The sequence below is a fragment of the Lampetra planeri genome, chromosome 62 (genome assembly GCF_965212315.1).
Source record: "Lampetra planeri chromosome 62, kcLamPlan1.2.h2, whole genome shotgun sequence".
Lineage (NCBI taxonomy): Eukaryota > Metazoa > Chordata > Hyperoartia > Petromyzontiformes > Petromyzontidae > Lampetra > Lampetra planeri.
In genome coordinates this window covers 2,431,532-2,449,157 of record NC_136168.1, presented here as the reverse complement: position 1 = coordinate 2,449,157, position 17,626 = coordinate 2,431,532, and the positions used below count along the sequence as shown (strand labels likewise).

At 52.2% G+C, this 17,626-nt stretch overlaps 1 protein-coding gene across 1 annotated transcript in view; it reads left to right on the top strand.

Annotated features, from left to right (window-relative positions):
* LOC144736628 (lysosomal dipeptide transporter MFSD1-like) overlaps nt 1–15,871 on the top strand; it is a 31,853-nt gene extending 15,982 nt beyond the window's left edge. The window contains exons 9-13 of the mRNA XM_078619192.1: nt 2,734–2,845; nt 4,827–4,964; nt 7,223–7,362; nt 8,379–8,490; nt 9,504–15,871. Of these exons, the coding sequence (XP_078475318.1) occupies nt 2,734–2,845; nt 4,827–4,964; nt 7,223–7,362; nt 8,379–8,490; nt 9,504–9,653 (652 nt within the window). The 3' untranslated portion in view covers nt 9,654–15,871. The remainder of the gene's footprint in view (nt 1–2,733; nt 2,846–4,826; nt 4,965–7,222; nt 7,363–8,378; nt 8,491–9,503) is intronic.
* Nucleotides 15,872–17,626: the final 1,755 nt, after the last annotated feature.

Below are 17,626 nucleotides of genomic sequence, written 5' to 3'. Positions count from 1 at the left end.
CACTGCTGGTGACACTGCTGGTGACACTGCTCATGACACTGCTCGTGACACTGCTCGTGACACTGCTGGTGACACTGCTGGTGACACTGCTGGTGACACTGCTGGTGACACTGCTGGTGACACTGCTCGTGACACCGCTGGTGACACTGCTGGTGACACTGCTGGTGACACTGCTCATGACACTGCTGGTGACACTGCTGTTGCCACTGCTCATGACACCGCTGGTGACACTGCTCGTGACACTGCTGGTGACACTGCTCGTGACACCGCTGGTGACACTGCTGGTGACACTGCTCGTGACACCGCTGGTGACACCGCTGGTGACACTGCTGGTGACACTGCTCGTGACACCGCTGGTGACACTGCTGGTGACACTGCTCGTGACACTGCTGGTGACACTGCTCGTGACACTGCTCGTGACACTGCTGGTGACACTGCTCGTGACACTGCTGGTGACACTGCTCGTGACACTGCTGGTGACACTGCTCGTGACACTGCTGGTGACACTGCTGGTGACACTGCTGGTGACACTGCTCGTGACACTGCTGGTGACACTGCTCATGACACCGCTGGTGACACTGCTCGTGACACTGCTGGTGACACTGCTCGTGACACTGCTGGTGACACTGCTGGTGACACTGCTCGTGACACTGCTCGTGACACTGCTCGTGACACTGCTGGTGACACCGCTGGTGACACTGCTGGTGACACTGCTGGTGACACTGCTCGTGACACTGCTCGTGACACTGCTCGTGACACTGCTGGTGACACTGCTCGTGACACTGCTGGTGACACTGCTGGTGACACTGCTCGTGACACTGCTCGTGACACTGCTCGTGACACTGCTGGTGACACCGCTGGTGACACTGCTCGTGACACTGCTGGTGACACTGCTCGTGACACTGCTGGTGACACCGCTGGTGACACTGCTCGTGACACTGCTGGTGACACTGCTCGTGACACTGCTGGTGACACTGCTGGTGACACTGCTGGTGACACTGCTCGTGACACTGCTGGTGACACTGCTCATGACACCGCTGGTGACACTGCTCGTGACACTGCTGGTGACACTGCTCGTGACACTGCTGGTGACACCGCTGGTGACACCGCTGGTGACACTGCTGGTGACACTGCTGGTGACACTGCTCGTGACACTGCTGGTGACACCGCTGGTGACACTGCTGGTGACACTGCTGGTGACACTGCTGGTGACACTGCTGGTGACACTGCTGGTGACACTGCTGGTGACACTGCTGGTGACACTGCTGGTGACACTGCTGGTGACACTGCTCGTGACACTGCTGGTGACACTGCTGTTGCCACTGCTCATGACACCGCTGGTGACACTGCTGGTGACACTGCTGGTGACACTGCTGGTGACACTGCTCATGACACTGCTGGTGACACTGCTGTTGCCACTGCTCATGACACCGCTGGTGACACTGCTGGTGACACCGCTGGTGACACCGCTGGTGACACTGCTGGTGACACTGCTGGTGACACTGCTGTTGACACCGCTGGTGACACTGCTGGTGACACTGCTGGTGACACTGCTGGTGACACTGCTGGTGACACTGCTGTTGACACCGCTGGTGACACTGCTGTTGCCACTGCTCATGACACCGCTGGTGACACTGCTGGTGACACTGCTGTTGCCACTGCTCATGACACCGCTGGTGACACTGCTGGTGACACCGCTGGTGACACCGCTGGTGACACCGCTGGTGACACCGCTGGTGACACTGCTGGTGACACTGCTGGTGACACTGCTCGTGACACTGCTGGTGACACTGCTGGTGACACTGCTGGTGACACTGCTGGTGACACTGCTCGTGACACTGCTGGTGACACTGCTGTTGCCACTGCTCATGACACTGCTCGTGACACTGCTGGTGACACTGCTGGTGACACTGCTGGTGACACTGCTGTTGCCACTGCTCATGACACTGCTCGTGACACTGCTGGTGACACTGCTGGTGACACTGCTGGTGACACTGCTGGTGACACTGCTGGTGACACTGCTCGTGACACTGCTGGTGACACTGCTGGTGACACTGCTGGTGACACTGCTGGTGACACTGCTGGTGACACTGCTGGTGACACTGCTGGTGACACTGCTGGTGACACTGCTGGTGACACTGCTGGTGACACTGCTGGTGACACTGCTGGTGACACTGCTGGTGACACTGCTGGTGACACTGCTGGTGACACTGCTCGTGACACTGCTGGTGACACTGCTGGTGACACTGCTGGTGACACTGCTGGTGACACTGCTCGTGACACTGCTGGTGACACTGCTGGTGACACTGCTGGTGACACTGCTGGTGACACTGCTCGTGACACTGCTGGTGACACTGCTGGTGACACTGCTGGTGACACTGCTGTTGCCACTGCTCATGACACTGCTCGTGACACTGCTGGTGACACTGCTGGTGACACTGCTGGTGACACTGCTGGTGACACTGCTGGTGACACTGCTCGTGACACTGCTGGTGACACTGCTGGTGACACTGCTGTTGCCACTGCTCGTGACACTGCTCGTGACACTGCTGGTGACACTGCTGGTGACACTGCTCATGACACTGCTCATGACACTGCTGTTGCCACTGCTCATGACACTGCTCATGACACTGCTGGTGACACTGCTGGTGACACCGCTGGTGACACTGCTGTTGCAACTGCTCGTGACGCTGCTGGTGACGCCGCTGCCACTCGTGCCCTGTGCCCCCGCAGCAAGTTCATCCAGGACAAGTACGCGGGCTACTCGCAGCAGCAGGCGGCGTACGTGGCGGGCGCCGTCTACGACAGCTCCCTCGTCCTCTCCGCCACCGTCGGCATCCTCATCGTGAGTCGCCGCCAAAGTCGCACTCGTTTTATCCACCCGCCCCCTCCCCAAAGGGATGATGGGCCGAGTCGACCCCTCAACCCGAGATTTGAACTCGCGAACGTGGCGATCGCGAACCGCTGGAAGCTGTGGTGAGAAGGGGGTGAGCAGGCAGGGTCGACTCCGTCTCCGAGGAGTGAGAGACGCTGGAAGCTGCGGTGAGAAGGGGGTGAGCGGGCAGGGTCGACTCCATCTCCGAGGAGTGAGAGACGCAGGAAACTGCGGTGAGAAGGGGGTGAGCGGGCAGGGTCGACTCCGTCTCCGAGGAGTGAGAGACGCAGGAAGCTGCGGGAGAAGGGGGTGAGCGGGCAGGGTCGACTCCATCTCCGAGGAGTGAGAGACGCAGGAAGCTGCAGTGTGAAGGGGGTGAGCGGGCAGGGTCGACTCCGTCTCCGAGGAGTGAGAGACGCAGGAAGCTGCGGGAGAAGGGGGTGAGCGGGCAGGGTCGACTCCATCTCCGAGGAGTGAGAGACGCAGGAAGCTGCGGTGTGAAGGGGGTGAGCAGGCGGGGTCGACTCCGTCTCCGAGGAGTGAGAGACGCAGGAAGCTGCGGGAGAAGGGGGTGAGCGGGCAGGGTCGACTCCATCTCCGAGGAGTGAGAGACGCAGGAAGCTGTGGTGAGAAGGGGGTGAGCGGGCGGGGTCCACTCCATCTCCGAGGAGTGAGAGACGCAGGAAGCTGCGGTGAGAAGGGGGTGAGCGGGCAGGGTGGAGACGTGTTTGCGGGGGTCTCCTGCGCGGCTTTCGGATGCGCTGCTTCCGTGGCCGTCTGGAACGCTCTTCCTTCCGATGTTCGGAAGCCGCTGGGAGCTGCGCGCTTTTATGAAATCGTCGTCTAGTTTTGACGAAACGGATTACTTTGGAAGCGCTTTCTGCGTGTTTAGTTTCTTGTTGTCCTTCCCCCTGCACCTCCGATTAGCGCGCTTGGCGACATGCGACGAGAAAGAAGCTCAACGTTCATCGTCCAAAACAAAGACAACGATCCCCCGTGTAGCCTGTAACAGACCGTTGGGGCAAGTGCTGTTAGCGAGTAGCAGCACCTGTGAAGACTGACACGGCACACGAGGGGGTGGGTGGCCAGCACCACGCCCGGCCGCCTTTGTCTCCCCACTGGCGATGTTTACACACCGCACCAGGTACTCATTTGAGGCCGAGTCGACCTAGGGGAGGAGGCCCAGGACCGGTTCAGATAATCGTCACCGGTGTTGTCCGCGAGCGGGAATCGATCTCGAGTCGCCGGGTTCGCAGCGCAGCGTAGCGCTAACCGCCGCTGCATGTACATCGTACATACAACATACATGCAACATACATACAACATACATATGTAATGTGAGGATATATCCGGCTCACTGACGTATCACAACTCATCATGATGATTGGCTCTGCCGGTCCTGGTTTATAGCCAATGGGGGGAAGCCTAGGGGCGTGGCCCTGACGTGATGGAAAGGTGACAGCTGTAAGTAGAGGATTGGTTCTGCTGGCTTTGGCCACAGCCAATGGGGAGATGAGTCAGGGGCGTGGTCCCGGGAGCTGACGAGGGAGCCTGGAATATTCCATGGAGGCTAACGAGGATTGGTGGAAACGTACCATGTGACCCGGGTATTAAATAGGGGTGGAGACGAACGACACGTGGTCAGAACGGGAACGAACAGAGGAAGGGGGCCACGCGGGAGCGGGGCTCTGGGTTGCCACGTGGTCCAGGCTGCCACGTGGTCCAGGCTGCCACGTGGTCCAGGCTGCCACGTGGCAGTGTGTCTCTCTATCTGTCCCTCTCACGCTGCCTGTCCGCAGCGTGAAGGAAAGCTGTAACACAAGTTGAATAAAAGACGGATTCCAGAAGTCGCCTCAACGAGCTTTATTACACATACAACATACATACAACATACGTGCAAACAGCAGTATACGTAACATACAACGTCCGTGCCTCCGTGTCCGTGGTGCAGGACTACGTGGGTCTGCGCGGCGTGTTCTGCACGGCGTGTGCGGTGCTCACGCTGCCGGTGTTCGCGCTGCTCGCCTTCACCACGGTGCCGCCCCTCGTGTGCACCCTCTGGCTCGGAGTCACCTACTCGTTCGCCGCGGTGAGCCACGGGGGTGGGGAGGGGGTGGGGAGGGGTGGGGTCGCGTCGTTGACGTAACGCGAAAGGCCGACTACCTCGCCTGGTATGCAGGAGGTCGTGTGTTCCACCATCATCATCATCATCACCACGGTGGCTAGGAGATATTAACTACCTCGCCTGGTATGCGGGAGGTCGTGTGTTCCACCATCATCATCATCACCACGGTGGCTAGGAGATGTTAACTACCTCGCCTGGTATGCAGGAGGTCGTGTGTTCCACCATCATCATCATCACCACGGTGGCTAGGAGATGTTAACTACCACGCCTGGTACGCAGGAGGTCGTGTGTTCCACCATCATCATCATCACCACGGTGGCTAGGAGATGTTAACTACCTCGTCTGGTAAGCAGGAGGTCGTGTGTTCCACCATCATCATCATCACCACGGTGGCTAGGAGATGTTAACTACCACGCCTGGTACGCAGGAGGTCGTGGGTTCGATTATCATCATCATCACCACGGTGGCTAGGAGATGTTAACTACCTCGCCTGGTACGCAGGAGGTCGTGGGTTCGATTATCATCATCATCACCACGGTGGCTAGGAGATGTTAACTACTTCGCCTGGTATGCAGGAGGTCGTGGGTTCGATTATCATCATCATCACCACGGTGGCTAGGAGATGTTAACTACCTCGCCTGGTACGCAGGAGGTCGTGGGTTCGATTATCATCATCATCACCACGGTGGCTAGGAGATGTTAACTACCACGCCTGGTACGCAGGAGGTCGTGGGTTCGATTATCATCATCATCACCACGGTGGCTAGGAGATGTTAACTACTTCGCCTGGTATGCAGGAGGTCGTGTGTTCCAGCATCATCATCATCACCACGGTGGCTAGGAGATGTTAACTACCTCGCCTGGTAAGCAGGAGGTCGTGGGTTCCACCATCATCATCATCATCACGGTGGCTAGGAGATGTTAACTACCTCGCCTGGTAAGCAGGAGGTCGTGGGTTCCACCATCATCATCATCATCACGGTGGCTAGGAGATGTTAACTACCACGCCTGGTACACAGGAGGTCGTGTGTTCCACCATCATCATCACCACGGTGGCTAGGAGATGTTAACTACCACGCCTGGTACGCGGGAGGTCGCGGGTTCGATCGCGACCCCGACAACGTCTGCGATAGATTTGAACTAATGCGTCTCTCTCTCTCCACTTGGTCGCGTAGATTTTTCTCCGGGTCCTCGGGTTTTTCCCTCCACGTTTAGAATCGACTCGCGTTGAGATTATTTGCTGCTGCTGCTGCTGCTGCTGCTATATTTCCATGTGATAAGCCATTTGTTGATAGCCAGGCCGCTTCTGAAAGAGAGCTACATAACTCAGTGGGCCTTACCTGGTAAAATAAACATTGATGTTTTTTCTCAGTGATTTGTTTTACTTTGCTAGCGTGTTGCTCTCCAACACACAACCGGCGGCGCTGTACTCGTAACGAATTGGCCACGTTTTGTTCACGTGACGAACTTTACCGATGGGGCTGCGTCGGATGGTGGCGGGTCTAACCAAGCATTTATATTCACGCGAAAGCCTACGTGTTAAAGTGATCCTTCCTGCACTTTGCACTCCGATTGGAGTTTTGTATTGTGTTGTTGAATTGTTTGTTGTTGTTGTTGTAATGTTCTGACCACAAGCCCCTCCTGGAGATCTGTCAAAAAGAGCTTCATTGCTCTTCGGATTTCTCTTCCAGTCTAAATAAAGATTCCGATTCTGATACCCCGACCCGGCACGGCCCGGCTGGACCGAGGGCCGTATCAGCAAGCATTGCAGCGGTCGGATTGTGCGAGAGATACGAGCGCATGCATTTCCACGTGATGATGATAATCCATCTTCTTGGTTCTTTCGGTAAAGTCACGTAGAAGGGAAGTAATAAAATAATAAAAATAAAACATAATAAAATACAATTCTCACGACGTTTTGGCCACAACGCAAGCAGCCGTCCTCAGGTGAAGACCAGGTCTGTCGGGGAGACAGCGTCTGAATGAAACAGCACCATGCTTGGAGCGTATATTTAAGCTGGGTTGGAGGACAGACCTGGTATTCACCTGAGGACGGCTGCTTGCGTTGTGGCCGAAACGTCGTGAGAATTATTTTATTATGTTTTATTTTTATTATTTTATTACTTCCCTTCTACGTGACTTTACCGAAAGAACCAAGAAGATAGTTTCTGTTTATTTTGATGAAGCGCGCGTGTCGTCCCGTGTGGCCCGTGGCGATGCAGGCCAGCATGTGGCCGTCCATCCCGCTGGTGGTGCCGCAGGCCACGCTGGGTACAGCCATGGGCCTCACCACCTCCATCCAGATGATCGGCATCGGCTTGTCCAACGTCATCGTGGGACAGATCCTCGGCACCAAGTCCAGGTGAATCCCTCCGCGTCGTCTGGATACGGGGATTCGGAATCCGGGGATCCGGGATTTGGAATCTGGGGATTCGGAATCTGGGGATCCGGGATCCGGGGATTTGGAATCCGGGGATCCGGGATCTGGAGATTCGGAATCCGGGGATCCGGGATCCGGGGATTCGTAATCCGGGGATTCGGAATCCGGGGATCCGGGATCCGGGGATCCGGGATTTGGAATCTGGGGATTCGGAATCTGGGGATCCGGGATCCGGGGATTTGGAATCCGGGGATCCGGGATCCGGGGATCCGGGATTTGGAATCTGGGGATTCGGAATCTGGGGATCCGGGATTCGGGGATCCGGAATCCGGGGATCCAGGATCCGGGGATCCGGGATTCGGAATCTGGGGATTCGGAATCTGGGGATCCGGGATCCGGGGATTCGGAATCCGGGGATCCGGGATCCGGGGATCCGGGATTTGGAATCTGGGGATTCGGAATCTGGGGATCCGGGATTCGGGGATCCGGAATCCGGGATCCGGGGATCCAGGATCCGGGGATCCGGGATTCGGAATCTGGGGATTCGGAATCTGGGGATCCGGGATCCGGGGATTTGGAATCCGGGGATCCGGGATCTGGAGATTCGGAATCCGGGGATCTGGGATCCGGGGATTCGTAATCCGGGGATTCGGAATCCGGGGATCCTGGGACCTGGGGATCCGAGGTTCGGGGATCCGGGATCCGGGATTCGGGGATTCAGAATCCGGGGATCCGGGATCCGGGATTCGGGGATTCAGAATCCGGGGATCCGGGATCCGGGGATCCGGGATTCGAAATCCGGGGATCCGGGATCTGGGATCCGGGGATTCGTGGTACGAGCCAATGGGAGGGCTCTGGTGGGGCGGGGCCATGCACTACAGACAAATAATCCCTGGTGGGCAGCGTGGAACATGTTGATTCCTACCTGCATAATTTCCGTTTACCCGGCACACCACGTCCAGTATACCCCGTGTGTGTGTGGGTGTGTGTGCGCGCAGTGAAGCGACGATCCCGCTGGAGCGCTGGCAGTACATGATGATCTTCATGCTCGTCAACACCGTGTGCTGCATCGTCGTGTCCCTCTTCCTCAACGTCGTGGACAGCAGACAGGTACCGGACGCGGCGCTAACCCCATCGTCCGTCAGCCGTTGTCGTCGTCCTTGTGTTTGTCGTCCAAGCGAGCCGGTCGATCGACTGCTGGGTTCAAGTTCAAGTTCATTGATTAGGTAGAGCCCTGTGAGCCATTCGGCTCTTGAATCGGGTGCAACCGCAACGAACAAAAAACAAAAACATGAACAAGAAAACATCTTAAAGTGAATACGTGACCGAGTGCAAACAGAAAATCCAAGAAAAGACAGCAAAATATTGCAGAAAAAAATCACCGTACACCAACGCTGTGTGCAAAAATCCCAGTGGTGATGAGGAAGGTGTCGGTTTTGGGTCGGTGGGTGGGTACGAGGGATGGGGGGAGAGGGAGGGGAGGGGAGAGGGGAGTGGGAGATCCAGACAGTAGGGGCAAGCAGTCACGTGGCCATTGTTTTGCCGACGTCACCGTTCAAGTAAAAACAAAATCGCGAATTATTCGCTTGGGACGAAAGGCGCACGGCAAGATCGACCTCTCGCTCCCCGTGACCTCCTCGCTCGCCCGCCCCCGGCATGCCGTTGACGTCATGGCGCAGATGTGCGGCGCGGTGACGTCACCGCCGCGCACCGGCCAGCCCGCCAGCCGGCAGCCAGCCAGCAAAACGTTTTAGCCCCATAGGCTATGAAGCTGGAGTAGCTGCGGTGCCGACGTGGTGGTGACGCGGTGGTGGTGGTGGTGGTGATGCGGTAGTGGTGGTGACGCGTTGGTGATGCGGTGGTGGTGACATGGTGGTGACGCGGTGGTGGTGGTGACGCGGTGGTGGTGGTGACGCGGTGGTGGTGGTGACGCGGTGGTGGTGGTGACGTCGTGGTGACGTGGTGGTGGTGACGTGGTGGTGACGTGGTGGTGGTGACGTGGTGGTGGTGACGTGGTGGTGGTGACGTGGTGGTGGTGACGTGGTGGTGACGTGGTGGTGGTGACGTGGTGGTGACGCGGTGGTGGTGACGTGGTGGTGACGCGGTGGTGCTGCGGTGCGCAGGGTGGGACTCTGAACAGGAGCACCAAGCGGCGGGCAGCTGGCGAGGTGACCACCACCGGCGGTGCCGGCGTCCCAGAGGAGGAGGAGGAGGGAGCCCCCACGGAGCGGTCGCCGCTGCTGGGGGAGCAGGACGACGGCGACGTCAAATAGACAGCCGCGTGTGCCGTACGCACACACACACGTACACACGTACACACGTACACACACGTACACACACGCACGCACATACACACACGTACACACGCACACGCACACATGCACGTACACACGCACACACACACGCACACACACAAAGACAAATATCCCCCGTATAGCCTTAACAGACTGTAGGGGCAAGTGCTGTTAGCGAGCACCTATGAAGGCCAGAACGGTACACGAGGGGGTGGGTGGCCAGCACCACGCCCGACCGCCTTTGTCTCCCCAGTGGCGATGTTTACACACCGCACCAGGTACTCATTTAAGGCTGAGTCGACCTAGGGGAGGCCCAGGACCGGTTTAGATAATCGTCACTGATGTTAGCCGTGAGCGGGAATCGAACCCGGGTCGCCAGGTTCATAGCGCAGCGCGCTAACCGCTACACTACCGCTCCCCATCACACACACGTACACACGTACACACACATACACACGCACACATGCACGTACACACACGTACACACGCACGTACACGCACACACACACGTACACACACACGTACACACACACACGCACGCACATACACTACCGCTCCCCACGCACACACACGTACACACGTACACACACGTACACACGCACACATGCACGTACACACACGTACACACGCACGTACACGCACACACACACGTACACGCACACACACACGTACACACACACGTACACACACGCACGCACATACACATACACACGTACGCACGCACACACACACGCATACACGCGCACACACACGCACACACACGCACACATACACACACGCACACACACACACGCACACACACATACACGCACACACACACACGTACACACACGCACGCACACACGCACACACACATACACGCACACACACGTACACACACGCACACACACGCACACACACACACACACATGTACACACACGTACACGCATACACAAACACACACGCGCACACACATACACACACGCACACACACGCGTATAGAAACACACACGCGCGTGCATTTACAGACACACACGCGCGTATGTTGACACCTATATTGTGATTACACCCACAGCAGCATCGGGCCCTCGTCCGGCCAGACTGATGCAGACCCTCCGTAGAGCACGGCGCTATAGGATCTATAGCGTGCATACCGAATGCGGCACAAATTAATATGATCAAGAACTGCCACCCTTTTACCTTCCTCCCTGCTTTGCAGATGCAGCGCTGATGACAATGCAGCTCCTCTCCGTAGCACAGTTATGGATCGGAGGCTTGGAGGGAATTTACTGGGGGAATTAATGAGAAGGAATGGGAGGAATTTAGGTGGTAGAGGAATGAATGAGAAGGAATGAGGGATTTCAGTGATAGAGGAATGAATGAGGGATTTCGGTGATAGAGGAAGTAATGAGAAGGAATGAGAGGGATTTAGGTGATAGAGGAATGAATGAGAAGGAATGAGAGGGATTTAGGTGATAGAGGAATGAATGAGGAGGAATGAGAGGGATTTAGGTGATAGAGGAATGAATGAGGAGGAATGAGATGGATTTAGGTGATAGAGGAATGAATGAGAAGGATTTCGGTGATAGAGGAAGTAATGAGAAGGAATGAGGGATTTAGGTGATAGAGGAATGAATGAGAAGGAATGAGAGGGATTTAGGTGACGGGGGAAATGAGCCATTTCACTGCGTGTTTTTTTTTGTTACTTGCGTACACTAAACTTGCAGCGGCGTAGTCTTAGCGGAATTCGTGCAAAGCATCTCGTTTCGACACCTCGCTACTACGACATCCGCGCCCGTTGCTGTACCATCACTACAAACGGCGGCGCTGGAGTTGACTCATCCGCAGATGAGCGTGGTTCGTTACGTGACCACACTCACTTATAGATGCGGTTACATATCAGCTCTAACTCCGTCTATCTAAGACGGTATAGCGGCAAGACTTCTTCACAATTCTGGCGATCGCCTGACCATGCTAGTGGTGGTTGCTACTGTTGTAAACACCGGCGCAAACGTCACACTACTCGAATTATAAATGCTGTAGTGGGTTTACTCTCTTAACACGCAACCGGTTTTAGTGCCGTACTCGTAACGAATTTAGTTTTTGTTTTACGTTGCAAACCTTACTAACTGGCCGTGTGTCGGGTGGTGGCGGGTTTAACAACACAATTATATTTACGCGATCTAACCCCCAAAAACAACCGCTCTTATTATGAGTACGGTAGGAGTCGTGGTAGCAGGAGCTAACATGAGGATGTTGCAAAGCAGAATTGCGAACTTAAAGATTGTTTCTAGATTTGAAGCTTTCGTGACTGCAAGGATTCATATTCTTAGGGTTTTTCGGTAAAGTCACGTAGGTAAAAAATGTAAATTATTTTATTTTTATTTAACTTTTATTAATTTTAACTTTTTACTCACGTGATTTTACCGAAAAAACCTAAGAATATTAAAGATTATTATTTTATTATATATTAAGGGTTACATTTGGCTGTGGGGTGACCTGCACAAGCAGCGGCAATTCCTCGCGATCCTCATCACTAACCACTGCTTCTTAGCGTAAAAATAAAGAAAGAAACGCAATAACACATTCACATACGATAATTGGTTTTTTTACCCTTCTATCTGGCAAGAAAACTGACACCTTTTTTACAAGGAGTCATGCTTGCATAATGCAAACAAAAAACACAACTCTGATAATATGCACTGTCCTTGAAGTTGATTGGTCCACACCCAAGACAGCTTTCCTTAGAGCCTGGTGTTGGACCAGATGACGCCAAAAGGCGCACAACTCAAAGGCAACGCACCATCAGAGTATGAGAGCTCGGGGTAAAGCATTTACACCATTGGTACCTCATTTGCCAGTAAAAAATATGATAATTGGTTTTTTAACCCTTCTATCTTGCAACAAAACTGACACCTTTTTTACAAGGAGTCATGCTTGCATAGACCACAATACCTGAATTGATTTGTAACCCAGATCCGGACAGTACAGTTCTCGAGTTCAACTTCACTGCGGTGCAACTGCACAGCGCGGACGAGACCCAGTTGCTGGGAAATACGTCCCGGTTTTGTGGTACGCAGTGGCAACCTGAATCACAAGCACGGGCACAGCCCAGCCAGGATTAGAACAATCTATTTGTTAAAATCTGATCTCCTGCGGTGACCACTGTGGTATCGGTGGCGCAGCACATTTTGGCATTCTCATGGGCTCCAACTCCTGGGGTATGCGGGAAGTCGTGGATTTGAACCCGACCACGATTGTAAGTTTGGATTTTGAGCGTCTCTCTCTCCCCGTGGTCGCGTGGATTTTTTTCCAGGTCCTCCCCCCAACCCCCTCCTCCTCCTCCTCCACATTTAGCATCAACGTCGTGCGCTTCAGAGTATTTGGCTGCGATGAAATAATGTCCACGTGTCTTCTTGGTTTTTTCGGTAAAGTCACGTAGAAGGGAAGTAATAAAATAATAAAAATAAAACATAATAAAATAATATATATAATTTATTATTTTATTACTTCCCTTCTACGTGACTTTACCGAAAAACCCAAGAAGATGAATCCCTGCAGTCACGAAAGCTTTAAATCGAAATGCCCACGTGATGAGCCCACTTGCGTTGAGCGATCATTTTCGATAGCCAGGTTGTTTCTGAAAAAGAGCTCCAACGCTCGGTGGGCCTGAATCAACATCTTGCGAAGCGTCTAATCTATAGCATGCGCTTATTGAAATCGCAAGCAACCAACGTAGATCAATGGATGCAAGATGCGGGTATGAATATATATATAATCTGTATGCGTAGCCACGCTTATAACCGCAATGCTGCGTGGTGCACCATTTCCATAATGTTAAGGATTATCAGACATACAAAAGAGAAGAGTTTCAGATGATGGTGTTTTTACAATGTCTGGATCGTATACCTGTCAACAACCCCTTATCACAGACCAATTCAGATCTTATTGGTCACCCCGTGCCCTTATAAATCTCAACGTTCATCCTACAAAGTTCCATCACAAGGGAGAAACGGAAATGAACAAGAAATAAGTATAACCCGTAAAAACAAAGTTTTTCACTATAAATCCTTTATATGCGTGGCGGCTAGAGTCCTCTCGTCCTATGGCTTGAGATGGCTGCCACCTATGGGTCAGATGATTGCATTGCACCATTAAGCAATTGGTAATTAAATATAATTTTTTTGTCCTAAAAAGTGTAAAATTTTTGCATTTTTTTCACGAACATTAATTGTCACGCACAACGAGTCTGTGTGCAAAATGTCAGCTCGATTGGATCACGGGAAGTGGGTTAAAAAACGACCGCAAGATTTGCACGGTCCTAAGCAAGCAAGCGAACTTAATATAAAGGATTTAAAAAAAGTGTTTGCCCGTATTGAAACGGCTGTACACGCCGTATGGACCTGAAAACTCAATATGCCCTGTGATGGGTTGACAGCGATGGGCTTATCAAGCATGTTCCGACCTATTACGATTTTCAAATCCATAATTTGAAGGATTATGAGATATACAGAGGGGAAGAGTTTCGAATCGTGGTGTTTTTTCAGTGTCTGCATTGTCCAGACATGTTCGGACCTATGAAGATTCTCAGGTCCGTTTACTTTGCACAGTAAATTTATCTCGCTACTTGTGCGAATAGATGTGACGTCGCACCACTTTGGCGGGAAAATCACTACGTGGGGATGTCCTACTTCTGTGATGTCATGTCTATGATGATGTCATACTTCTGTGATGTCATACTTCTGATGTCCCGCTGTGATGTCATAAGTCTGTCCTACTTCTGTGATGCCATACTTGTGATGTCATACTTCTGTGAAGTCATACTTGTGATGTCCTGCTGTGATGTCATAAGTCTATGATGATGTCATACTTCTGTGATGCCATACTTGTGATGTCATACTTCTGATGTCCTGCTGTGATGTCATAAGTCTATGATGATGTCCTACTTGTGATGCCATACTTGTGATGTCATACTTCTGTGATGTCATACTTGTGATGTTCGGCTGTGATGTCATAAGTCTATGATGTCCTACTTGTGATGCCATACGTGATGTCATACTTCTGTGATGTCATACTTGTGATGTTCGGCTGTGATGTCATAAGTCTATGATGTCCTACTTGTGATGCCATACGTGATGTCATACTTCTGTGATGTCCTGTTATACTTTTCAAAACAAATGCAAACCTAATTTTTTGGGGGATTTCCAGATTATGAAAATGTTGGTATTAATCTGAAAATCGAGAACACATTGTAAACGTAGTCCACAGTATTGCTTTTATGAAAACAATTGGGGGCACGAACTGAAAGTTGAACGTAGCAACTTAAAAGCAGCACCCCTTTGTTGCTTGCTCTGCACTGTTCATTTAACATGTAGGGAAGTCGAGTGCTTTTCCTGTGGATATTGGACTTGCCCCTGCCATAGGGAATGTGGAATTTCCACCACTGGCAGGGCTGAACAGATGGAGCAGCGCCTCCACGTTCACTTTAGGAATAAAGAACGGACTGGGTTGTTTCATTTTCTTGGTTCTTTCGGTAAAGTCACGTAGAAGGGAAAAAAAAAATAATATAATTCTCACGACGTTTCGGCCACAACGCAAGCAGCCGTCCTCAGGTGAAGACCAGCACCATGCTTTGAGCGTATATTTAATCTGGGTTGGAAGGGGGGGGAAAGGGCACCTTGACAAAAGAATTTGCATATCAAGAGGAATTTAGAATATTTATGGGAAATGCAGGTATGTGATTAGTACTACTTATGCCCGTGCATTATGCAGGATTAGCAGCATCAAAAGGAGGGGATATGGAAAATACAGGTATGTGATTAGTACTACTTATGCCCGTGCATTATGCAGGATTAGCAGCATCAAAAGGAGGGGATAGGGGTAGCATTAATAAAGGGAAGGAGTGTTAATAGTATGTAGCTGCAGTAACTAAAGAACCAAGAATATGAATCCCTGCAGTCACGAAAGCTTTCAATCGAAATGGGTTGTGTTTATCATGCCTTTGATAAATCGTAATGAGTATACAACTACAAAGATACAAAACTCCACTCAACTGTTACATATCAAAAAAGGCATTTTTTTTCTAGTGGTCTCAATGGTTTCAAGTGCAATCTTCGTTTTGTATCTTTTACTTTACAAATATTTGCTGTGTTTTTAAATTCGCCAACTTACTCGAATGCGAATAAAATGCAATCCCACTGTGCCAATGGCAATTCCATATCGCAAGTGTCCAGCAGGTCTTTACAATGTCAACATCAAATAAGACAATTCATTTTGTTATCAAACCCACAGGTTCAACACGTCTGGGTGCGAGCGAAAATCAATTCATCATAGCCCCTGGTGCAGCTACAGAGGGTGCGGAGATGTTAACTACATCGCCTGGTATACAGGAGGTTGTGGGTTCGATCCCGACGTCTGTTGTATATTTGGAGTTTGCGTCTCTCCCTGTGGTCGTGTGGATTTTCCCCGTTTCCCTCCACATTTAGAATCGACATGGGAGTAGCACCCTATGAAGGCCACACGAGCGCGGTTGGCTAAGTATGGTGTGAAAGTTCAACATACACACAAACTCGGAGACCCATAGACTCGCAGAGGCCCATACACTCACACAGAGACCCATAGACTTACACAGAGACCCATAGACTCACACAGACACCCATAGACTCGCAGAGACCCATAGACTCACACAGAGACACACAGACTCGCACAGAGACCCATACACTTACACAGAGACCCATAGACTCACACAGACACCCATAGACTCGCAGAGACCCATAGACTCACAGAGACCCATACACTCAGAGACCCATAGACTCAGAGACCCATACACTCACAGAGACTAATAGACTCACACAGAGACCCATAGAGGAGTTGAACATACACACATGTAGGAGAAAGGGGCACCTCAATGGCAAGATGTTAACTACCTCGCCTGGTATACAGGTTGTGGATTCTATCTCGTGTTGTACATTTGGAGTGTGCGTGTCTCTCTCCCCGTGGTCGTGTGGATTTTTCTCCGGTTTTTCCCTCCCACATTTATGTGCATTTAGAGCATTTGGCTGCTATTAATTTCCACGCGACTTCGTTGAGCTATCGTTTGTCGATAGCAAGGTCGCTTCTGAAAAAGAGCGACACATCATACCTCAGTGGGGGGGGGGCCTTACCTGGTAAAATAAAAACATTGTTTAGTTTTCGATTTAAAGCTTTCGTGACTGCAGGGATTCATCTTCTTGGTTCTTTCGGTAAAGTCACGTAGAAGGGAAACAGACGCTGTCTTTCCGACAGCTCTGGTCTTCACCTGAGGACGGCTGCTTGCGTTGTGGCCGAAACGTCGTTAGAATTGTTTTATTTATATTATTGTATTATTTCCCTTCTACGCGACTTTACCGAAAGAACCAAGAAGATTGTTTAGTTTGTAGTTTTTTTTTAAAGTTCAGAGAACAGAGCTGGTGCCACATCGACATCCTGGCTTTGAATTCGCGACAGCCTCCTGTAGTGGTACAAGTGGATTCTCCGGTGCAGTGGAGCCGATGGGGTCTCAACCCCTCCCCCGGCGATCAAGAACACACCAACAAAACAAAACCCACGTGGACCTTACACTTTGCCTCAGAGCTTCGTTTGCCTCAATTGCAGCTCTTTGGAGATTTCAACGTCGGTGTCTGGCCTTCGCGTGACAGGACGCAGAACCGGCCCTAGACCTTTGGGCGCCCTAAGCAAAATTTGGTTGGAGGCCCCTTTGATGTATGATTTGTTTCACCCACGAGCTAGCAGTGACTCTAGGGGGCCCTCTGCTGGCCACGGGGCCCTTTGCAATTGCAAGGGTCGCTTAGTGGCTGGGCCGGCTCTGACAGGACGTCACGCTCGTACGCAGTGGAGCAGATCACTCGGAAGTAACTCCGCTAGATCCACTTACGAGGGCTGTCCTCTTAACACGAGGCGAGGGGGAGGGGGGGTTTAAGCTGCAATCACGATC